A 25,918-nucleotide genomic window follows, 5' to 3' on the forward strand; every position below is an offset into this window, starting at 1 on the left:
ATCAACTTTAAAAAAAAATGACAAGAGACCTTTTTTGCTCAGAATGACCCAAATTATCTAAACAAATTGTTCGAATTAAAAGAATTATTTTTGTGAATTTGTTTAAAAAAAAATTGTTTAAACAATTTTTCGACCACGGCACCGCCCGGCACCCTGTGGATATGTTATAAGAACCTCATTTTGAGTACGTTTGTGCAAAAAAATCGAATCGGAATAATTTCGCTAGCGGGGGCGACGATACAACCCGGTCTAATAGGATATAAAACTTCGTATTGTTAATCAATAAATATGTAAGTTAGTAAACAAAATATAGCATTATATTTGGTTTTACCACTTTTAGTACCAATAGAAATGCATTTACCGAAACAGTGGTCTAGGAGTAGTAAAAGAATTTTAGAAATCACAAACGAGCATCTTCAGAAATATGCACATTTATTAAAATGGAGAAACAATGCATCGATTTTAGAATGTGGAATCGCTACGGGAGAAAATTCGCTAAAAAGTATTATTCCAATTCTTCCACAAGATTATAAGGAATATGTTGCTACTGATAAATCACAAATTATGCTCCAATACGCTAAGAATATTATCAAGATACCGAGATCCATTGTCTGCCAACTTGATGTTAACGTACGACATCCGCCATTAAACATGGAAGATAGGTTTGATCATATTTTTGGATTTTTTCTTATTCATATGACCGATAATCCAAGGTAAGTGTGTTTTCATCTTTCAAATGAATTTGGATGATATGTATTTTTTATATTCCTTAATGTGTTATGCTAGAGTGTTTTACTTCTTCTTTTTGTATAGACATGACTGTCTGTTCTTTTCATCTGATCATCTTCCTAATGGGGAACCGTCTCTCGCTGTCCTTACTACTCCATATTCGGCTTTTGTAGTCATTCCATTCTACTCCGCTGTTTCTTACCCGGTTATTAATGTTGTCCACCTTTCACCTCCGTCATATATCTGTACTTCTAGTTCTGTCCCATAGAGTCTTACCATCGATTATTCGAAGGGTTATCATCTCCGCTGTTTTGAGCAATCTTTTTGTCCTCTTTCTGTCAGATCGTGTTTCAGCCGCGTATGTCATTATTTGTGTGTTTTGTAAATTCTGCCTTTTATTTCCTTTTCGATATACTTTTTTCTCCATATTGTGTCATTCAGGCAACCTGCGGCTCTGTTTTCTCTATTCACTTGATCTTCCACTTCTATTTCGAGCTTTCCGTAGCTAGATGGTGTGATGTCTAGATATGTAAACTCCATCACTTGTCACTTGTTCTATTATCTGACCCTCCAGCTCCAATTTACATCTTATTGGATTTGCTGTTATAACCATGCATTTTTATCTTTTTTGGGGAAATTAATATGTTAAATTTTCTGGCAGTTATATTAAATTGGTGCAGCAGACGTTGTAGGTCTGGATCCCGCATATGAAAAAAAAGTTGATTAATAGCAAGCGAAGCTGAAAATTTGTTAATAGCTTAAGAGTGTCTAGTCGGATAAACTTTGATATATAGGAACACTTTAACAGCGGCAGTTTTAATTGTGGAACAGGTTAAAAATTTGGAACGGTCGGACCACGAAAACGGCACATTTATTTTGTCCGACAGAACAGACTAAAACTCTCCGAATAGAGATTAAACTCTCATGCAAAAATCAGACTGCTATTTATCACCTGTCATAATTCCTGTCATTTGACATATTCTACATGTTCCACTCATTAAAACGTCCATTTGGTGATAAATAGCAGTCTGATTTTTGCATGAGAGTTTAATCTCTGTTCGGAGAGTTTAAGTCTGTTCTGTCGGACAAAATACATGTGCCGTTTTCGTGGTCTGACCGTTTCAAATTTTTAACCTGTTCCACAATTAAAACTTCCCCTGTTCCCATATATCAAAGTTAGTCCCACAAGACACCCTTAAGCTATTAACAAATTTTCAGCTTGCTATTAATCAACTTTTTTTTCATATGCGGGATCCAGACCTATTGTAAATCATCTTCACTTTGAGATATTAGTATTGCATCATCTGTATAACAGATTACTTATTTTAAGTTGTTTTCTCCCATTTGGTATCCTTTTTTAGTTCTTAATTTTTTTATTACTTGATCCATGATCACGTTAAACAATAAAGGACTCAAGGAATCCATCTGTCTTATCCCATTGCCAACTTTAATTGGGTCAGTTAGTTCATCTTCTACTTTAATTATATTGCGTTGTTCTGGTAGATGTTTTCGATCGTTTTAGTTATTCTTAGAGGCACCTCTCTTGAGTATAACAAATGGATAACGTTCTTTATTTTGACCATGTCAAACGCTTTCTTAAGATCCACGAAACATAAACATGCCGGTTTGTTGTATTCTAACGATTTCTATTGAACTTGCCTCATTGTAAATATAGCGACGACGCGACGGTCCGTGACCTTCCCGGCCTACAACCTTGTTGTTCTGCTAATGTTATAATTTCATTCAGTTTGTTTTTATCAATTTGGTTGTTAACTTTAATATTGTGTGTAATAAGTTAATCCCCCTGTAATTCTCCGGGTCCGATTTGTCTCCTTTTTTGAAGAGAGGTATTAGGATTCTTGATCTCCATTCTTGTGGTATTCTGTTTTGTTCCATTATTTTTTGTATTAGTTTTAATAGTTGTTAATTAGATCTTGTCCTCCATACTTTGGGAGTTCGTTTGATATTCGGTACTCTCCTGGAGATTTTTAATTTTTTAATTTTCGTTCGTCGTAACTTCAGGTGTTGGTGGTTGATTCGCGTCGCCTTTAGCAAATAGAGATCGGAAGTAATCTGTCCATGTTTCCTTTTGAATGTGTTTCGTTTTTATTAATTCGTTCATCTCTTTTCTTTGTTCTCTAATCATTTTCCATGTTTGGAGAATGGAATGTTGGAATGGACATGGAATATTTTACGTGCATTAAAATTTATTACAGAAGAAATGTGCTAAACATAGTATTTATGTAATATAGCCGAAGAAGCAATGATATCACAAACTAACAAATATTGCGTAGTATACAAAATATGCTTTAGCGACTTACAATGATTCTTGTTTTGTTTCTTGGTATTGACATGTTAGTTGGGGAGTTTTACTTTGTGATTCTGGAGTTTTCTGTCTCTTATGCCACATTAAAGAGTGTTGGTGTGTGTTAAAATTGTTAGCCAATTAGTATAGTATAGTTGATCCAAAAGATGGCATAACCCAGACATACAAAGTGAAAGTTATCCTTCAACACCAAATTGTTCTATATGGTCCACACAATGTCCAGAAAAAAGTCACACCATTTTTAGCGTCGGGTTTGGGGGGGGAGAGGGGAGAGAAATCGGTAAATTCGTAGTTTTTTAAATTTTTCGCCAATATTTCTAAAACTATGCGGTTTAACATAAACAACCCTCTATACAAAATTGTTCTACATTAAATTTGAAATAAAAAAGGCTCTATGCATAATCTTTCTAAAATGAATGGTTCCAAAGTTACGGAGGTAGTATAGTATAACTGGTCCAAAAAAAGGCCTAACCCAAACATCCAAAGTAAAAGTTTTGCTCTAACACCAAAATGTTCTATATGGTCTACATACTGTTCAGTAAAAAGTTACACCATTTTGAGCGTCCGGTTTGGGAGGGAGATGGGAGAGAAGCCGCTAAATTTGTAGTTTTTTTAAGTTTTTCGTCAATATTTCTAAAACTATGCTTTAGCGTAAAGAATATTATATACCAAAATGTTCTACATGAAATTTAAAACAGAAAATGTTCTATACATAATTGTTATAAAATCAACGGTTCCAGAGTTACGGAGGGTGAAAAGTCGAGGTTTTCGATACTTTTTATATTTTTTGGGCAATATTTATAATAACAAGTATCGAAAACCTCCACTTTTCACCCTCCATTTTTTTCTGAACAATATGTTGACCACAGAGAACAATTTGGTGTTGGAGGATAACTTTCACTTTGGATGTCTGGGTTTGGGTCTAGTTACACCATACATTGCCCAAAAAATATAAAAAGTATCGAAAACCTCCACTTTTCACCCTCCGTAACTCTGGAACCGTTGATTTTATAACAATTATGTATAGAACCTTTTTTGTTTTTAATTTTATGTAGAACATTTTTCTATAGAACATTCCTTACGCTAAAGTATAGTTTTAGAAATATTGACGAAAAACGTACAAAAACTACTAATTTACCGACTTCTCCCCCATCTCCCCCCCAAACCGGACGCTCAAAATGGTGTAACTTTTTACTGAACAATATGTGGACCATATAGAACAATTTGGTGTTGAAGGAAAACTTTTACTTTGGATGTCTGGGTTAGGCCTTTTTTTGGACCAATTATACTATACTACCTCCGTAACTTTGGAACCGTTCATTTTAGAAGGGTTATGCATAGGGCCTTTTTTATTTCAAATTTAATGTAGAACAATTTTGTGTAGAGGGTTGTTCATGCTAAACCGCTTAGTTTTAGAAATATTGACGAAAACCTAAAAAACTAGAAATTTGCAGATTTCTCCCCCCTCTCCCCCCAAACCCGACACTCAAAATGGTGTGACTTTTTTCTGAACATTATGCGGACTATATAGAACAATTTGGTGTTGGAGGATAACTTTCACTTTGGATGTTTGGGTTTGGGTCTAACTATACCATACTAAATAAGGGTTAAAGACAAGAAGGTATTGCACGGAGACAGCATATCCATCAATAGACTGTTTATCGTATAGTAAAGCGATACAATGAAACTGAAGAATACAAACGGCGACCTAGTCCAGCACGAAAAATATGTATAGCGCCAAGAGATGCAGGGCCCCCGCTACCACATATGCAAAGTGTGCAATGCACACGGGCGCCATCCTTTAGGGGCGCGAAAACCCAAGATAAAAAAATTGAAAAAGAAAACAAAAACCAAAAATTAATTTTAAAACAAAAGTTGAGAAATTAAATACATAGTTCAGTTTTACTTTTGTTTGGATGGCATTATTAGTCTTTCAATTCTTGTTAGATACGTATAAAATAAAAAATCTCACTATAAAAATAACAAACACCCACTTCCTTGACCGTAGACCAAACTGTAGTTATACCTAATACAAAATAAATTGTAGCTATGTGCTGATATGCTGATTTCGTACAAAAACTCCAAACATACATTGGATGAGCAAGGGTGTGGGCGGTAATTCTATTGCCTCGGATTGTGTTGGGCTAAAATGACAAGTCAACAAGATTTGTAAATCAAATCGCCTATCAAATAGCGAGTCGACAATATTTGAAAAATATCTGCAGGTTTCACTTAACTCAGGGTGGCCGAACGAGGTATTATTACTGTAATCCTATTAATTTCTACGTTTTAAGTAATTTGTATTTTGTCAAATGTTGTGTCGTATATTTTGTTTACAACGTTTTTTTCTAAAAAATTAACTGCTGAATACCAAGTCCTGTTGACTGCAATTTCATGGGTTTGATCTTTTATAAAATGGTAAGTGTTTCGTACTTTATTCTGTCAACATCGACCCTTTACTTATAGGATAGTGTTTATAATTCATGCATCTCTCATATTTTAAAAATTAATTACTCAATTATTTGACAACCGATTTTAAAAAGCTCTATATCGCTGGATAGGTGAATTAATATTCTTTCAATTTACAAAAAAGTATACTGGGTGTTCCATTAAAAAAAAAGTCAACAACGATTTTTTCAAAAATTCCCCATTTTTTTTCTTAATTGAAAGCGATATAAAAAATTAAATCTATTCAAACAAAACTTTTACTAAAATAAAACATTTCAGCGAAAACCATATATTATTTCTTTCTTGGGTCATTGAGAAGTTATAGGCAGTTAAAATGGGGGAAAATATAAGTGGACACCTGGTATATATGTTAACGTAAAAAGTTTCCTCACATATTTGGAAGTTAATTGTTTATCAATTGTTTATAAGTTGTTTAAAAATTGTTTAAAACAATTGTTTTGTATACATGATTTTGAAAATATCGTTGAAATCATCATGTTACTTTGATCAAAAATGTTTCTATTTCCTTTTTGATTATGCTGATACCAAATCTGACATTTCAATTTGAGAAATTCAAAAAAAAATTGAGCTCTTATACAGTATATCTGCGTAACTAGGAATCATATGAAAAAGTTTTTTATTATAAATTTTACAAAAAAAGTTAATCTTCATAAAATGCTCTGCGTGGTCTAAAATCTAAAACTCAACCATCAGATATCAAATTCTATCAATTTTATACGAGGTATGTCAAAAATATGAATTTCGTTCAAGAGCAACGTACCTTTATATTTCAGAATATCAAAAATTTTTATTAAAAAAACTATGATCTAACATGCAATTATATCCTTCTAATTAAAAAAAAATCTGCAAATTTTTCTCGAATTACGGATGCCCAACATCATTCTATAATAAGTATGATAACTATTTTATTATCAATTTTACGAAAAAAAAGTTATTATTCATAAAATGCTCTTCGTCTAAAATCTGCGATACCATCAGGATATCATTTTTTTTTTAAATTTATTACGAGGTATATCAAAAAATATGAATTTTGCTTAAGAGTTAAGTACGTTTATAGTTCACAATATTTCAATTTTAAGGATGTAATTGAATAATGTAACATATTTTTTAATTAGAAACAACTTTTCTTAATAACAATTTTTGATATTCTGAAATAAAAAGGTACTTTACTCTTTAGCGAAATTTATATTTTTTGACATATTACCTACCTCGTCTAAAATTTATAACATTTGATATCTGATGGTTGCGTCTTAATACGATGTAGAGCATTTTATTAAGAATAACTTTTTTTTGTGTAAAATTGATAATAAGGATATAGACTCCAACGATTTCTTTAATGAAATTAAAGCAATAAGTTGGTTTCATTACCTGATGATACTGACTTCTTAAGTATTTTACAATATATATTTGAAAACAAAATTTAACCTCCACCCTTCCAAACATAAGCATTTCACTAAGAATAATTATTTTGGCATTGCCTGGATCTGTAGCTTCTAGCGAGCGATCTTTTTCAAAGTTAATAATTATATAATATCGACAATGCTTCAAGAAAGAATGTCTGGGCTAGCAATATTAGCAATAATTATTGGACAAGAAATTTTTGATGGTATAAATTTTAGTGATGTAATTAATGACTTTGCAACAGCAAAATCTCGGAAAATATCGCTACAACAATAAACAGCTATTTTTTATTTTTCTATTGTACCTGGCTATCACTGTTGATTTTATAACGAAGTTACGTAGGTATGTTTTATCAGAAGTATCTGCATATTTTTTAAAATATTCAAGTATCAGTAGCATGTAGTATGACTTATATTTATGTATGTAGACATTTTAAACCAGTAAGGATCTGCGAAAAAACGTCTATTTTTGGATGTGAGAGGTGGCATTCGGATTTTTGCACATAAAGTTAGGTGACACCTTCAGTAATAATAATTGACTTATGCTCCTTCTCAAATATGCCCGGAACATTAATAAAAAAATTAAAATATTTAAAAATTTCGAAAAATATCAATTTTTTTCTGCTTTCTTTGCTTATAACTTTAAAACGATTTGTTTTGGAACAAAGTCGTAGAGAAATAAAATAAAGATAATTGAATTTTGTATGATACACGACTGGCAAAAATGCCTTAAGGTAATACCTTTTCTGCAATATAGCAATAAATACAAAATAAGGGGGCAAAATAAGTCTGCTGTTATTCAATATTTTTTAACCACTTTGGTGGCACTTAGAACCTTAGTAATTCGCTTAAGAAATTCTTTGTAACATACTTAAATCGTGTACCAAATTTGATTAAAGTCGACCTAATATATTTTGCATAATAAATTTGCAATATAAATGTTTTTAAAAAAGTTCAAATTTTTTAAAATCTTTCTGAACAAAAAGTAGACCATTTAGAAGTTGGCTAATTTTTTTACATATAAAGAGGTGCTCTACTTATCTAATACACTTTACAGAATTAAAATCGGATTATTTAAGGGGCCCCAGCAATGTTTTAAATTTATAAACAATTTTTTGGCTTATAAACAAATAGCTTTGTTTAATAATAAAAAAAATTTATTTTTAGCAATGCAAATAATTAAAACCGGTATAATTTGACTTAAACTTTCAAATGCTGTTAGCAGAATTGCTATTTTATTTTTTAATCAAACGTTATTCGCGTTCAAAAATTGCAATTTCTCGATTTTTTGAAAGTTCCACCGCGTTTATCTCGAAAACTATGCATCCTACGAAAAAACTTGTAAGAACATTTTTTGCTTAGTATTACACAAGAAATACAAAAAAAAATGTTTTTATTTTGCGAAAAATCGATTTTATGTAATTCCTCATGTTCTTTGTTTATAACAATCTTATCGACATCCGGATCAACTGTTACCCAAAAAATTCGTGTTCTACGGGTCAAAATACATAAAAAAACTTAGGTAAGTCCATCTAAATAAAGGAGCCCGTAGCACCCCCTCCTGGTCACAGCACTAATTTGTTTATAAGCCAAAAAATTGTTTATAACTTTAAAATATTGCTGAGGCTGCTTAAATAATCCGATTTCAATGCTGTAAAGTGCATTAGATAGGTGGAGTACTTCTTTATATGTAAAAAATTGACAAATCTTTGTATGTTCTAGTTTTTGTTGTGCAAGATTTTAAAAATTTTTAATTTTTTTAAAAAAGTTTAGATTGCAAAATTATTATGCAAAATCTAGTAAGTCAATTTTAGTGAAATTTGGTGTACGGTTTTAGCACATTCCAAAAATTTTCTAAGCGAATTAGGAGGGTTCCAAGTGTAACCTAGGTGATGGAAAATCATTGAATAAGGACAGGCTTGTTTTGCCCCCTTATTTTGTATTTATTGCTATTTTGAAGAAAGGATGATAAATTAAGACATTTTTAACTAATTGCATTTGATAGAAAATTTAATTATCTTTGTTTTATTCCTATAGGAATTTGTTCTAAAGTGAATAGTTTTTAAGTTATAAGCAAAAAAGTAGAAAAAAAAACGAAATTTTTTGAAATTTTTGAATATTTTATTTTTTTAAATAGATAATGCTCCGGGCATATTTTAGAAGGAGCATAAGTCAATTATTATTAACGAAGTTATCACCTAACTTTATCCGCCAAAATCTGAATGCCACCTCTCACATCCACCTAAAAACAGATCCTTACTGGTCTATTTTTAGTTTTGGGTTATTTTCTAGTATTTTATAAACCACGTGTCTCTACCCCATTAGCTAAGTAAATGCTTCAAAATTGTGTGAAACCTAATTTATTTGAATTTACTTTGTTATGATTTTATTATGGTTGTTTCATTTTGATATTTTATTTCTAAAGTTCAGTTTTTTGCTTTATTTCAAGCACCTACCTAACTACTTTCAATAAAATAAATTTAAAAAACATGATCCAAAATGGCTTGGGGTGCCAAAATCATTTTTGCACACAGGCGTCAGTAGCCCTTACGGGGGCCCTGAAGAGATGACCAATGTTGGAGACTTCAATCTTTGCGAAGAATATGTGAATTGATTTATGACCTACATTTTTGTTACGCTCCGTGTATAATATTAATAGTTTTCCAAAATTTACCATCTTTTAATTTCTAGGCAAGCATTTAGAAACTTTCATAGGATGCTTAAACCAGGAGGTTCACTGTTTCTAAATTTTTATGAACGCCTTCCAGTAGATATGATGTTTCATAATTTAAGATCTCATCCAAAGTGGGGGAAATATCACCAGGAAGATGCCGTTTCAGTATATTATTATACACAAAATCCGAAAGAGGAATACAGAAAAGACATAGAAGCAGCTGGGTTTAAGAACTATGTTTACAATAACGAAAATCACCGTCACGTGTTTAAGTCTGAAGATGAGTTTAGAGGTAAAAGCAATAATTAATAGACTAACTAAGCCATTAGCAGTAGTCAAGTTCGTTCCCTTTAAATAACAGAGAAAAAGATATTTAAAAGATACTGTCCAACTGTACCATATGAATAAATATGAAGGATTTCTTCTTCTTCCTTGGGTGCCGTCTTCGTAGCGAAGACTGGCGATGACTTCTGCAAAGTCTTATCTATTTTGGGCTTTTCTTATTAGACTTTGAAAGTCTAATCATGTTCATTCTTTGATGTTGCGCAGCCAGGTCATTTGTCGGCTAACCGGGCCGCGTCTTTCTTCTATTTTCTCTTCTATATAATAAGTTGAAGGAAGTTATACCTGTTGTGTAGGAGATTTCTACCCACTGAAACCCACTTTAAGAGAAAGACAAACTTCATCAAGCTAACTTTACTCCTCCATTACAATTTCCTTCTCCATTCTTCTGCTGCTTCTAGTCTCTTTTTCTCTTTTATCAATCATTGCTTCACTCTATTATACCTCCAAATCACTTTATTAGCACACTGGTCACTGCACTGCTTCTGCTTACAGACAGTGAAGGTTCAAGGTGGATTGTTGTATGGCATTATGTTTTATTGTAATCGAATAGGGCTCTCCATGTTGAAGGCAATCGGGTCATTATAGATTATAGGTAATGGATTTTGACAAGAGCTATGACCTTGAAAATTTCACGTGAACAATATTTTACAATACTTATAACGTAATTGTCAAAATCCAATATTAGTGGTATAACTAGACCCAAACCCAGACATCCAAAGTGAAAGTTATCCTCCAACACCAAATTGTTCTATATGGTCCACATAATGTTCAGAAAAAAGTCACACCATTTTGAGCGTCGGGTTTGGGGGGAGAGGGGGGAGAAATCGGTAAATTAGTAGTTTTTTTACGTTTTTCGTCAATATTTCTAAAACTATACGATTTAGCATAAACAACCTTCCATACAAAAATGTTCTACATTAAATTTGAAATAAAAAAGGCTCATGCATAATCCTTCTAAAATGAACGGTTTCAAAGTTACGGAGGTAGTGTAGTATAATTGGTCCAAAAAAGGCCTAACCTAAACATCTAAAGTAAAAGTTTTCCTCCAACACCAAATTGTTCTATATGGTCCACATATTTTTCAGTAAAAAGTTATACCATTTTGAGCGTCCGGATTGGGGGGGGAGGTGGGGGGAGAAATCGGTAAATTAGTAGTTTTTTTACGTTTTCATCAATATTTCAAAAACTATGCTTTAGCGTAAACAATTTTCTATACAAAAATATTCTACATAAAATTTAAAACAAAAAAGTTCCTAGACATAATTGTTATAAAATTAACGGTTCCATAGTTACGGACGGTGAGAAGTGGAGGTTTTCGATACTTTTTATATTTTTTGGGCAATTTCCTACTGATTTTCTTTAACAGGATTGGGTTTTATAATTCAAATTTGCAAAATCTCACCACCCAAAATCATCATCAATTACCCAAAAAATATAAAAGTATCGAAAACCTCCACTTTTCACCCTCCGTAACTCTGGAACCGTTGATTTTATAATAATTATGTGTAGGACCTGTTTTGTTTTAAATTATATGTAGAACATTTTTGTATAGAATATTGTTTACGCTAAAGAATAGTTTTATAAATACTGACGAAAAACGTAAAAAAACTACTAATTTACCGATTTCTCCCCCATCTCCCCCCTAAACCGGACGCTCAAAATGGTGTAACTTTTTACTGAACCATATGTGGACCATATTGAACAATTTGGTGTTGGAGGAAAACTTTTATTTTTGATGTCTGGGTTAGACCTTTTTTTGGACCAATTATATTATACTACCTCTGTAACTTTGGAACTGTTAATTTTAGAAGGATTATGCATTGGGCCTTTTTTATTTCAAATTTAATGTAGAACATTTTTGTATAGAAGGTTGTTCATGCTAAATCGCATAGTCTTAGAAATATTGACGAAAAACGCAAAAAACTACGAATTTACCGATTTCTCCCCCCTCTCCCCCCCCCCCCAAACCCGACGCTCAAAATGGTGTGACTTTTTTCTGAACATTATGTGGACCATATAGAACAATTTGGTGTTGGAGGAGAACTTTCACTTTGAATGTCTAGGTTATGCCATCTTTTAGATCAATCTTATCATACTATATACAATCCAAAACATAAATCGATAATGCATAACAATAAAATAATATATATAGGTAAACTAATTGATAAAATGTGCAGACGAGATATACCTACACTAATTTTGTCAAATAATATTGAAGGTCTCCAAATTCTGCTTGATCGTATTTACGAGGTAAATAGAAATGGGCATTAAAATAAACTCAAACCAAACCAAATTTTTAGTGTTTAGTCGTGACCCACATTCCGATGCAAAGCTTCAATTAAACGGAGTCCAAGTTGAGAAAGTTCCCAAAATGACATATTTGGGAACTGTGATAACGGATGAGCTAGATCCAGACAGAAATAAAGCGTAGAATAGCAATGACTAAAACTATTTTTATGAAAATGAAGTAATTTCTTTGCAATAATCATCTGTTTAAAACAAAAACAGATAATGGTTAAGTGCTATGTTTGGTTTGTACTTTTGTAGGTGCAAAAGTGTGGACGCTAAAAGTATCGATCATGAACAGAAATGACGCATTGGAAATGTAGATTCATAGACGGGTGCTGAAGATTCCTTGGACAAGAAAAAATATACTTTGAGCAAGAAAAACTAATAAGAAAGTACTAAGGAGGGTCAACAAAACAGAGAAATTCTAAAGACTGTTAAACACCGGGAATATTTTATCTGCGACATATCGCACCTCCGCTCAAAGAGTGCCATAAGTCAAAAAAACAAAGTTTCGAGGAAACGACGTTTAGTTTGTCCTACAACATTTTCGGGTTTAATTCAATAAATATTAAAATTAGAATAATAACTATTTTAGTCAGTTACAATGGTTTGTGAAGCTCTATAAAATAGCGTATTAACCTTTAACAACACGCGCTGGCGTACTTTGTACGCCAGATATAAGAATTCTACTGGAAATATATTTAAAAATTTAATTTTTGACCTTGCTTATTTTTCTAACCTATCACTGGAATGTTCTTTACAATTTGGTTTTAGTTTCGTTATAATCGGCGTTCTGGAAAGATCGTAATTTACATTTTATTATTTGTTGTTTCCGGTGGTGGACAATATACCCCAGGATTATATTACTATAAGTCGTAATATAAGTACATATTTTAATTGTTTTTTAGTCATTATGGCAAAAAATATATTTTCTTTGTAAACAATACTTTTTCTCCTGTAAAAAATCACATTTAAGAAAATTTTTTATTAGTAATTTTATTTATCATGGAATCCAGTTATTCCATGATTCCAGTTATAAATCCCAATTGGCTTACTGAAAAGGAACTCCAAGTATTCACTTATGCCGAATAAGGTTTATAACAAACAACTAAGTGTATTTTTTCAAAAAAAATTAAACACATCCGCTGTTTTTAAGTGTATTTTCTTGTGGCGTACAAAGTACGCCACGCGTGTAGTTATGTTATAACTTGATGCGCGGGTAGTTAAAGGTTAAGTATATTAAAAGTATTTTAAAAAATTATTTTTTTGAGTTGTGACACTATACAGATAAAATAACGAAACATTTACGAAATATTATTTATCAAAAGTGACACTTGCAGTACAGAATATAATATCATTATTAGAGCTCGGCAAATATAAAAACGCATATTAAGTGCATATTTGCATATTTTGGATACATTTTATAAGTGCATATGCATTTACTATACGTGCATATTTTCAGATATATCACAATATGGACAAACATCTGAGGCCACAAGTAATGCAATTTAGCGAGGTAGGTAAAAATATCTCTCGGAAATGCCCCTTATTGCTATTAGCATATGTATGACAACAGACTTGCAGTTTTTGAGTTATTTATCAAAAACCGCTTTAAAGCATGCATTTTTCATGAAAAATCAAAATGTTTCATCTTTGATAAGTCAAAAAGTATTGATATATTTTGATAACTTTATATAACAAATTTTGCTTAAAATTTGTCTCTCTATCGATTTCTTGGGTAATTTTTAATCGATTTCTTGGGTTAAAGTAATTTTCATCCACGAAAAGGGGTGGCATCCACCCCCAAGGTAAAAGCTCAAATTGGCACCATGTCAGTTCTGTTTATTGAGATGTCCTCTAACTACTTACCAATTTTCGTGAAAATCGATCGAGGTTCACTGAAATCGAAGGTAATAGTTGATGTTCACCTACATAAAATATAGAACAGAAATTGCAATTTAATAATCGCAATGCGCGTATCTTGCAAGCTCATAAATTGGTAAACGACATACAGTCGCAAAATAATTAATATGATTCATTTTAAGTACAATTCTCTCTTAAGCCAGTAATTTGTAACTCAATAATCGAAATGCGCATATTTTAAGAGTTTATTCTTAGAAATTATACACTATGCGAATTATTTCCGCGATACTATATATTTTAATTTTTATCAACATTCTTATCTTGACATGAATCAATTAAAGAGTTGTTTGGGGATTAAGGGGATAAGCTCAAAAATCGAAACTATATCACTTCGAAAGCTCATAAATAGCTCGAAATTCTGCCGCAAATATCGATTCAATATCTTTATTTTTAAGTAGGGTGGGCCCCCCTAGTGAGTAGGCTGAGTCAGCCCACAAAATATATTAAATTCCTGCCCAGTGTAATTAGCTTAAATTTTTAATCTACGGTATATAAAATTTCATAAATAGCTTGTAATTTAGCGGTATTTTTTGTTTAATATCTGCGAGGTAGAGGGTCAGCTCAACAGGGGTGAAGTAGAAAAAAGTTTTTCCGCGTATAAACAATTATTATTATCAGATAAACGGCACAGTTTTTCTCTAGAAAATTTAGAAAAACGTTTAATAATATATACCTAGTTTTAACTGTAAAAATAATATAATAAAGAATGATGATGATGATGATGATGATGATGAGTAAATAGAGAATAAATGAATATAATGATCAAAATCTCAGTAAATATTTTTTGTGATTTTAGCATAAAATAAATTAAATACATTCAATATAAGGATTACTGCGTTTTTTATTTATATGCATTAAATGCATACGAGCGTATTTTAATGCATATTTCAACTGCTTTTTGTGCATATTTGCATGCATATTTTAGGGTTTTTTAAATGCATATTTCCTGGGCTCTAATCATAATTATTATCTGGTAAACAGACTTATACTTTTAATGATGTAACTTTAAATACAAGTAACATGTGATGCGGGGCGAGAAGTATGGCATCCTGCGACTCATAATGCAAGGAAAGATAGATGGCAGAAGAAGCATCGGAAGAAGACGAATTTCATGGCTGAAGAAACTGAGATAATGATTTGGATGCAGCTCAAAACAAATATTTAGAGCTACTGCCTCAAAAATTAAAATAGCTATGATGATTGCCAACCTTCGTAGCGGAGATGGCACCTGAAGAAGAAGAACAACATTAAACACAAAATACTGCAAAAAGCACGATAAATAAATGATAAATTTCTTGAGCACATACGCAGATTGTTTTGAATAAAGTAATCACATAGTGGAACTTCGATAAGTCGGATTAATCGGGACCGCGGCCGATCCGGGTTGTCGAAAATCCGGGTTAGCAGGAGAATATGGTAAAAATTAATAAAATACGGTATACTTACAGATAAACTCCATAATAATTCCAAAAATATGAAATACATACAGTAGGAAAAATGAAAGAATACCCATGAAAGGACATATAAAACTCGCTGTATTTTCCTGTCACCGTGTCACACAAAAAATTGGCCAGCGCAAGTACATATAATAATTATTATTACATGTACTTGCGCTGGGCAATTTTCTTTGTGACACGGTGATAGGAAAATACAGCGTGTTTTATATGTTCGTTCATGGGTATCCTTTCATTTTTCCGACTGTATACACAATACATCTGAATTACTTATATTACAGTTGTATACAGTATAGTCGATATGTGACACTGTTTGTGTTCGTGCCGCGTGCGTCGTTGATTTTGGATAATCGTATAATGACACTAGTGTCATCTGACGATAAATACTTGACCCATAGACGTGATACTTTGTGAGATAGGAGTATATAGTTTTATTAAACTGTTGGCGCAATAAAACCGATTTTAAAATTTTTTGAGTTATGACACTCTTTGAGCGGAGGTGCGATATAGTGAGGGGAAATCGATATAAAATATTACAACTGATTCTGAAAGGCAAAAAAGAGGGCCGTAGAGGTGTAGAAAGAAAACAAGTTTCTTGGTTAAAAAACATACGTGAATGGACTCAGATATCAAATGCAGAACAATTATTCCATATTGCCGAAGCAGAGGTGTAACCAGGATGATCCTAAGGGGGGTTAGATCTACTTGAAGGTCTCTGGGGGGTATGGAATAATAATGATGTTAAGCGTATACAGCAAAGTACATGCAAGAGGGGGGGTTATGTGCCGAAGGTCGAGAAGCCTTTGCAATGGTGATAGCCAACGTCGGCTGATTTTGATATGGCACGTGAAAAGAGGAAGCTAATATTTAATAGATATTTAAATCAACTTTGCGCATTATAGGTACAACTATCTACTATTGTTTACATTTCTAAACATAAAGTGTCTCTTATAAATTATCAAAGCGACGCTTCTACTGCGTACCTAAGTCGTATCATGAATATGAATAATCTACATTTGATTAAGAAATTAATATGGGTATGGGACGATAGCGCCGATTTTACCTGAGGTACATTCAGCTGAGGACACGATTGCGCCAAACTAACTCAGATAATCTCTAGTCCTTGGTTATGATTGCGGCGCCTCTTGTGTTGTTCTTCTTCTTCTTCTTATGCAATCCACTAATGGATGTTCGCGATCACGTTTGACCATTTTTCTCTATCCCTTGCAGTATGTGTTAGGTCTCCTATGTTTTTTAGTCTTGTCCATTGTTTGACATTACGGAGCCATGACATTTTCTTCCTGCCCACTCCCCTTCTTCCTTCGATCCTTCATTTCAATTAAGGTTTGCAGAAACTGGTATTTTTCATTTCTAATTAGGTGCCCCAGGTATGCTGTTTTTCTCTGTTTAATTGTGCATAGCAGTTGTCGTTCTGTACCAATTCTTCTCAGGATTTCTTCATTTGTTATTCTTGCGGTCCAGCGACCTTTAAGGATTCGTCGATAGATCCACATCTCAAATGCCTCTAGCTTATTCCTTGTGTTTATTTTTAAAGTCCATCCTTCCATGCCATATAGGAGCACCGACCAAATATAGCATTTTGTGAATCTTAGTCTTAGGTTTAGGTCAAAGTCAGAGTTCGTAAAGACGTTTCTGAATTTCATGAATGCACTTCTGGCCCTTTCTATCCGACATTTAATTTCCATATCCGACATCCAGTCTTCACATAGCCAGGTTCCCAGGTACTTAAACTGTCTTAGGCGATCTACATCTTGGTTGTTATATGCTAGTCTTGCATTTTGATGTTGACATAATTGACGGCTGATTATAAGGAACTTCGTCTTTTTTATGTTGATGCTAAGTCCCATGTTCTCGCTAGGCTCTCCAATTTTATTAAGGAGGTTTTGGAGGTCTTCTATATTGTCTGCTATTAAGACCGAGTCATCCGTATTATCCATATCGTATATTATTGACCCAGGTACCATTTACTTTGATGCCGATTTCGCATTCCTCAAGAGCTTCCTGGAATATACTTTCTGCATATAAATTGAACAGTAGTGGGGAGAGAATACATCCCTGTCTTACACCTCTGAGAATTTTTTGAGCTTGCGTTGTTTCATTATCCACCTTGACGACAGCTGTTTGATTCCAGTAAAGAGCTTCTATGCAACGAATGTCTTTTTGATCTATGTCGAGTTGTTTTAGTATATGTACGAGTTTATGATATTGTACTCGATCGAAGGCTTTTTCATAATCTATAAAGCACATCATTACACCTTTCCTTTGACCGTAGCAGTTCTGAGCTAGCACTTGGGTTGCAACTAGTGCTTCCCTGGTACCCAGGCCTTTTCGAAATCCAAATTGTGAGCAACCAATAACCTTATCGCATTTTGTGGAGATTCTGTAGTAAAGAACTTTGAGGAATATTTTTAAAGAATGGCTCATCAGACTTATCAGACTTGTGTTGTTGCAATATATTAATGTCTCTCTTGTGACTCCACCGTAATTCATTAATAAACGAAATAGGTTATATAATTAAAAATTGAACAAAAATATAAGAACCAATTACAAAAAAAACTCGAAGAGGTACCACAAGGTTATTTATTATTGTTAAAAATCATAAAAGGACGCATTTCGGCTTTACACAAGCCATCATCAGCTTAACGGCAAAGCCGAAACGCGTCCTTTTATGATTTTTAACAATAATAAATAACCTTGTGGTACCTCTTCGAGTTTTTTTTGTAATTGGTTACCTCGAGACCACATTTGAGTAATATGGATGTTTAAAAATATAAGACTAATTTATTTCAAGATTATACACTTACACTTACGGACTTCATATACACTTAATTAACTAAATTAAAGCTGCATTTTACTAGTGAAATGAAGCTGACTTTAAACAACGGGATCTTCTTTTTTCACCGCCTTTATATTTTATGTTCGAAATTATTTTTGGAAGGAGAATATTATTTAGTTTAGCGTTACATTGCTTTGATGTTGTACTATAAAAATTAACTACATAACATGTATACATAAGTGCAAAATATCAGGATGGGGGTTATAAATATTTTTGTTGTATTGTAAATGAAACGACTCATCACAGTAATTCGTTGTTCGTTCAGAAGACTCTTAAGCACTAGCTAGGCCATACTATTAAGCACTAGACTATAATTTTCTGTAAAATAGTCCAAGAACGCTCTGAGTCGCTTATCTTATAATTTCTCGGATACAAAATCAAACACAAAGCAATCTTCTACACTGTGGGGCTCTAAAATGAGTTAGTCCAAAAAGCCATTTTAAGAAATGCCTTCTATTAGAATTTGGGTTCTTATAGTCTTACGTAAGACTTAAATTTTGAATTTTATGAATCCACCAGTTAGACTTAAATTTTGAATTTTATGAATCCACCATTTAGACAAGTGAAAACTGCAGCCAATTAATGTTACAATTATTGACCACATTTGCCTAATGGCTCCATGAATTAATTCTTCGAAGTCAATAACAATTTTGCCAGGTTGAGGAGTAAAGTGTTTGTTTGCTAACAAACAAAAAATCGGAAGAATATATCTAGTGATTATTTTTTATACCCGGTGATGTAAATATTTGCAAAAATTATTTTGACCTATACTTATTCAAATACACCATCAACGTAGGTACCTACAATGTTAACCAAGAATTTAGAAATTTCAGATTTGTTCTACAAGAAAATATTTATAATAAGATTTATTTCGTGGCAATTAGCTACCAAACAATTTTCAATCTTACCTACATGTTTTAATCGTAAGCGTGTCCAGAGTGTTTTGTATCTTAAAATGTCGACTGAAAACTTGGTAAAATGGAACCGGCGGCGTTTTCGATATAGGCACTTGCTCATGCTGTATGTATAAGTCCTTCGAGTTAATCTTGTCCAGAATATCTGGAGACTGGGCGATTTCTTGATTAATTAACTTTGCTGGTTTTTCACTGATGTCGTCGTAGCTTTTGTTTTTAGGCTATTTCGCATAGCATGAATTTGTATGAGTCGGTCTTCGGTGTGGTTATGTTCTATTAGCTTGTCTGTAACACATATTTATTACTAATATTTATGCCTTTTTGCCTAAATTATTTATAATTTCTGTTGTCCATTGACCATCAAAACAAACGAATCTAGTAAAAGTGGGTCGTTATACTCCCTTATCTGCTTAACCTGTAATTAGTTTATCTTGAAAAGAACTTGCACCTGAACTCAAGTATTAATTTTTCCTCTATCATAAGTTTGTACTTACAACTGGTGAAATCAACTGACTTGATATACAGTGATGAGCTCGCTGACAACTGGCAAAATTATGCAAAAGATGGGAAACATAATACGTTTTGAAATAAAAAGAGATGGAACTAGTAGAGGTGGGAAAATATCGGTAGATTATTTTTTCACCTGTCAAATTCTGACGTTTTTGCTTTTTCAGCCAATCACCACGCGTCGTTCTAGCCAATCATTGAGTGTAATACTGATAAAACAGCCTCTTCCTTGATAAAACAGTCTCTTCCCTGATAAAACTTAAGGTACCCTAAATTTCACATAATACGTACATACCTGTGTTTACTAACTGAATTTATGAATAGCCCTGGTACATAGATGTTTTAAAAACACTAACCACGATATACTCAGATTCTCTACAGTTTTTATTTTCAAAATAAATATTTCTAAACTTTTCATAAACGTCAAACAGAACCGATGTAAACCGTACACAGAACACAGAACTAATTCTTCTATTTTGTTGCCGATTTCAACAAACCAGTGTTATCACATAAAAGGATTCGAATATTTCCAACGTAATATTTTGGAACAATAGTTACTTTTGAAATACACATTATATTAGTAGAATTAGTAAAATAGTTCTAAAATTACATTCTCCTATTTTATTATTACAAAAACACGGGTGAATAATAATTAAATAAAATGCATTCACCTGGTGGTTAGGCAAAACCAATTACACCACTGCACTGTGGTGAACTCACCCAGCGTAGCTGGGTAAGACCACGAAGCAAGTAGGCCGCGCAATTTTGACCGATTTAAATTTTCGCGATTTACCATCGTCATAATTTAATTTAAACAAAATGGACGTTAGCGTTAGATTTGGTGACAATAATCATGAACAAATTAAAAGATTTGTTAAAAAATAATACGCCTCAAAATACAATTAAGACAAAAAGGTCTGTTTGGACACAATTTGAGCAATTTTGCACAGTAAGGAACCATCAGTTGAATGATAATACAAGTTTCAAGAAATTTCAAAAGTTCTTGAACATTGGGGAATGAATATGAAGAAAATGAATGGTGAAGATTACAAGGAATACTCTATTAAACTATTTGGAATGTAACAGCCAAAATGATTCAAGAAAAATATTTTTCAGAGTTTAATATAAGTTTTAACCCGTTTATCGACATTGAATTTAAGAAGGCAAGAGACGTGAGAAATGCAAAAAGGAAAGAGTTACAAAGTCGTCCCGAAAAAAGAAAACAAAGTGCTATAGCGCTGGATGAAAAAGAGTATTTGAATATTATAGACTCGTGCGATGAAAATAATCCGCTAGGATTAGAGATGAAATTTTTTCATGTTGTCTCTTACGAGTTAGCATGGCGCGGTGGTGAGGGTGTTCATTGTAGAATTGATTATTTCAAATATGAAATAAATAATGCCGGCAAAGAAACAGGAAGGATTGAATATAATCCAATTTTTACCAAAACATGCCAAGGTGGTCAAAAAAAGTGTTCGGATTCAAAATGGCTGACACCAAACATTAAAGATCCAGAAAGGTGCCCAATAAGACTATATAAAAAATCATGGAGAAGCGTGGTAAAAATATTACCAGCGATAGATTTTTCCTTACCCCAAATCCATACTGGCAAACAGGTAATGGAATATGGTATAAAAATACTCCCATTGGACCAAATGAAATGGCTAAATGGTTGAAGAACTCTGCAAAAAAATGCGGATTGGACACACAAAACCGAAAAATAACAAATCATTCAAGCCGATCCAGTGTAGTATCTCATCTTGTTAAGGCAGGAATTCAAGAACAGGAGGCAATAAAAATAACTGGACATGCCACAGCTTCTTCGTTAAAACCTTATTTACAAGTTAATGAAGAACATAAAAAATTATTAATAAACTTAGAACAACTACTACAACTGAGGGCATTGCCAGTACATCAACTGCGACTGTAATTAATGATACTGAAAGTGACGACAGATTAGACGTTACGAACGACATTGGAAAATCTCATATTAGTTATAAAAATTGTGTTTTTAATAATTGTTCATTTTCGATTTAAACAGTTTTTTATGTATTAACAATATAGAAATAAATTGGTTCATTTTTAAATCATAAAATAATTTATCTATAACCTACTTACTTAAGACATTGATCCTAGTTGTCTTAAAAATATTTCACAGATGCCCGTATTTACTAATAATACATATTGGTTCACAAAATAATCTTTTCAAATACCACTCGTCCTCTAAATTTTGCTTGATAAATTTTTTCGTTTTCATACTTAAACTTCTTTATTTAGGGTAAAATCACTCAAACAAACCGAAATGGATAAAATCACTCGTCCTTCGGACTCGTGATTTTATCATTCGGTTTGTTTTCGTAATTTTACCAAATAAAGAAGTTTTCGTGAAAACAAAAAAATTTATCGATAAAATTTAGAGGACTCGTGGTATTACCTTTGATAATTTAATTTAAATTACGTATGATTTTCTTGCTAACCTAGTTTTATTATGTTATATATGTCATTTTCTTCTTCTTCTTCTTCATCATCATCTCGTAATCAAGGAAAAATCCCTTATTCACCTACAATTTGGAGTTGGTATGGGGCAAATACAACAAAAGTAAAAACTTTTCTCACTCAAGGATAACTGCCGATAATTACACAATCTGTAGCCCGGGAGGTAGTGTCAAATTTGACCGGAGCATTTTAGCTTGGCTGTTTTCTTTTTATTTAGTTAGGTGTTCCAAAGCTTATTAACAAATTATGTGTCAGCTGGCCCAAAACCGGGGCTTTTAGGCAAGAAAAGGTAAAATATTATTGGCCTAGAATACATGACTAGGCTATTAATGGCCTAGAATACATGACTCCTAGCTTTCACTTAGGCGACCCGGGTTCAATCCCTGGCGTTGAAATTTTTTTTGTTTTTAAAATTGACATTTTATTTTATGAAATTATTTTTTGATAATACCACGTTTTTGTTATTTATACGACACAATATAAAAAGTCTGTATGTTTTTTATAGAATTATGAAGCAATGTTGTTGTACATGAACCCCTGAAGCTTGCTGACCTAAGTTATTAACCTGAGTTAGTACGACCAATCTAAGTGAAAAGGGGGTTGCCCTCCCCACCCCCCTTCCGACATTTTTTTATTTTTTTTTGGACAAACTGTTTTTTCTTAATTTTATATGATGTAGAACCAAAAGATACATACAACCCTAATTTTTCACTTTTCTGTCACCAACCCCCATTTTTTAATGGCAATCTAAATATTTCCCTATTCTCTATATAATATATAAAAAATTTTGGCCACGTACATGATGTACCTGACGCTTTTTTATTACAATCTAAAATTCATAAATTATTGATTTATACTTGTTAATCTTTGCCACACTACTCCAAGAATATTTTTTTATTATTAACTAGTTGACCCAGCAAACTTCGTACCGCCTTAGAACTAAATAATGTTTAAAAGTTAAATACCTAAAAATTACTAGAAAGCCAAAAAATACTTAAAAATAATATTGCGTATGCTTTTTTCTACCAAGTATGCTTTTTTCTACCAAATGCATAGTTTACGATTCTATAAGGGACATACAGACAAACATTCATTTTTATATATTATAGAGAATAGGGAAATATTTAGATTGCTATTAAAAAATTGGGTTTGGTGATAGAAAAGTGAAAATTTAGGGTTGTATCTTTCGGTTCTACAACATATAAAATTAAGAAAAAACAGTTTGCCCAAAAAATAAAAAAGAATGTCGGGGGGCACCCCAAATAAAAATAAAACAGCCATGCTAAAATGCTCACGTCAAATTTGACACTACCTCCCGGGCTACTGCTTTAATAAGGCACAATTTTAGTTTGAAATTAATTGACGTTTCTATTTCGATTTGACGTTTATTTGTGTCAGCCGAAACGAATAACATGGGACATTAAAATAAAATGTTTTTTGACGCCATACGTATTGGGACCGTGCAAGTTCGGCAAAGCGACCTCTATTTCTACGCTCTGTACTTTAATTCGCACTTTTAATTATATTGGCCAATTATATTAGTCCTGGTTGCTGGATAATTGTCAAGACCATAGTCCAAAAAAATAATAAGAAGAAAAAATAAGATGCAGGTTATGTTTAGCAAACGTAAACAATTGTATGTAGTAAATAAAATCAGTTATTAAAATGCAGTACTGCAAGCAAAATACAATTAATTAAATTTACCTTTATATAATAATTGCATATCATATCAATATTGTGGAGCAATATATAATTTTTCTGCGTCAATGACAGAAGGTATGAAATATACGTCAATTTGACAATTTCAATTGACAATATGAATTATTTAAGATAGTTGCAATATTTCTCCGCGACTCGCGCACGGTGGTTTCTCGTTTCCCTTTCCAAGTACTTGCACACCGCGAATAATTATGACTGAAGTCAACTAGAATCGTAGAAGAACTAGCTTTACCTCGTACCTACTATGTCACAAGTTAATATGTTTTCCATCTTTTGGTTAAAGGTTATTAGGGTACTCATCACTGTATTTGGTGTAATAAAAAAATTGTGTAACATAAAACATTATTTTTATTACACAACGTAGTCACATTGATATAGGTATTTTGTTGAAATTGAAATGTCAATTTCTTTAGTAGAAAAAGTTTTATTATTAGGACACCACAATTTTTAGAATGCATGTCATTTTTGTACATTTATGCATTGTACATGTACATGCATTATAATACATGTACAGTATAAAAATAAATCATTAAATTGTTAATATTGTCTCTTTCTAGATCTTTATACGTCTGTAAATCCAATTCTGCATAACATACCGAAAGAAGAATATGACGAATATATTGAGGATTACATAACACAATATACCCCTAATTTTGTTATAACTTACGAAGATGGAGAACGAACAATTTCAACTGATTATAAGATGTTTGTGTTTCATGCAACCAAAACTATTTAAGTCATAAGCAGAATAAATATGTTGGATTTCTTATTAAAATTTTAATAAAAATATTTTTACCCGTTTATTTTTTATTATGCCTGATTGCACCAACAGATCTTAAGCTCCAACTTAGCCCAGCTCAGCTTATACTTTAAGGATTTACATGCATATTTAAGCTTAAGGCACATCTTAAGCTTAAGATTTTTTGGTGCAACCAGGCATTACTTTCTTTTTATGGTTCAGGAAATTTTGAAAATTTGAAAATCCAAAGGTTTTCGAGTTTTTTGGTGTAACACAATTGGCTTATTCTTATATTGAGGTGGAAACAAAAATGTAGAACAATGGGAACACCACTCACCAACACTATGGTATATAAGCTCAACTTTGCAGACGATGAAGTAATAATGGCTCAATGACGATTTAAACTATATGGCACGAAAATTAATTGAAGGGTATGATATATGGGGTCTAGGAGTAAATAAAAAGAAAACCGAATGCTTGTGCATTGGAGGAGAACAAAAGATCTCACATTAGACGATAGCACCACGATAAAGCACTGCTGTGACTACAAGTGTCTAGGTATCACTATTTCGTACGCTTGGACATTAGACAAATCCATAAGAGAAAAAAATATGTCAGGAAGAAAAGCCATCACAATGTTAAACAATATTTTATGGGACCAATCCATCGGCAAAGAAAATAAAAAGAGGATATATATGAGCCTATAGTGAAAAGTATCACTCTATACAGCTGTAAGGTATGGCCACCGAAAGAACGAACACTGGCAACGCTGAGAGCAACGAAAATGGATTTTTGGAGAAGAGCCGCAGGAATATCTAGAAGAGAAAGAACTACCAACGAATGCATTAGAGAAATAATGGGAATCAAACGAACAATCACGGATGACCTAACAACAAAACAACTTATTCTAGTTCGGATATATACAAAGAATGGGCGAACAAGGAATACCAAAGGAAATATTAAAATGGCAACCAGAATGAAAGAGAAAAGAGGTGACCCAGAAAAGTTAGAGCAAAGGAATACACAAAGATCTGAGGGAAAGAAACATAAAAGAGGACCTATGGAACAACCGGACAA

The 25,918-nt window shown here is 32.6% G+C and overlaps 1 protein-coding gene across 1 annotated transcript; it reads left to right on the top strand.

Annotated features, from left to right (window-relative positions):
- Window positions 1-339: 339 nt before the first annotated feature.
- LOC114339162 (juvenile hormone acid O-methyltransferase-like) lies at window positions 340-24,883 on the top strand. The gene is made up of 3 exons (XM_028289794.2): window positions 340-713; window positions 9,616-9,890; window positions 24,660-24,883. The coding sequence occupies exons 1-3, from the start codon at window positions 352-354 to the stop codon at window positions 24,836-24,838; spliced, it is 816 nt and encodes a 271-aa protein (XP_028145595.1). The 5' UTR covers window positions 340-351; the 3' UTR covers window positions 24,839-24,883.
- The last annotated feature ends 1,035 nt before the right edge of the window (window positions 24,884-25,918 follow it).

Source organism: Diabrotica virgifera, chromosome 6, assembly GCF_917563875.1.
Source record: "Diabrotica virgifera virgifera chromosome 6, PGI_DIABVI_V3a".
NCBI lineage: Eukaryota > Metazoa > Arthropoda > Insecta > Coleoptera > Chrysomelidae > Diabrotica > Diabrotica virgifera.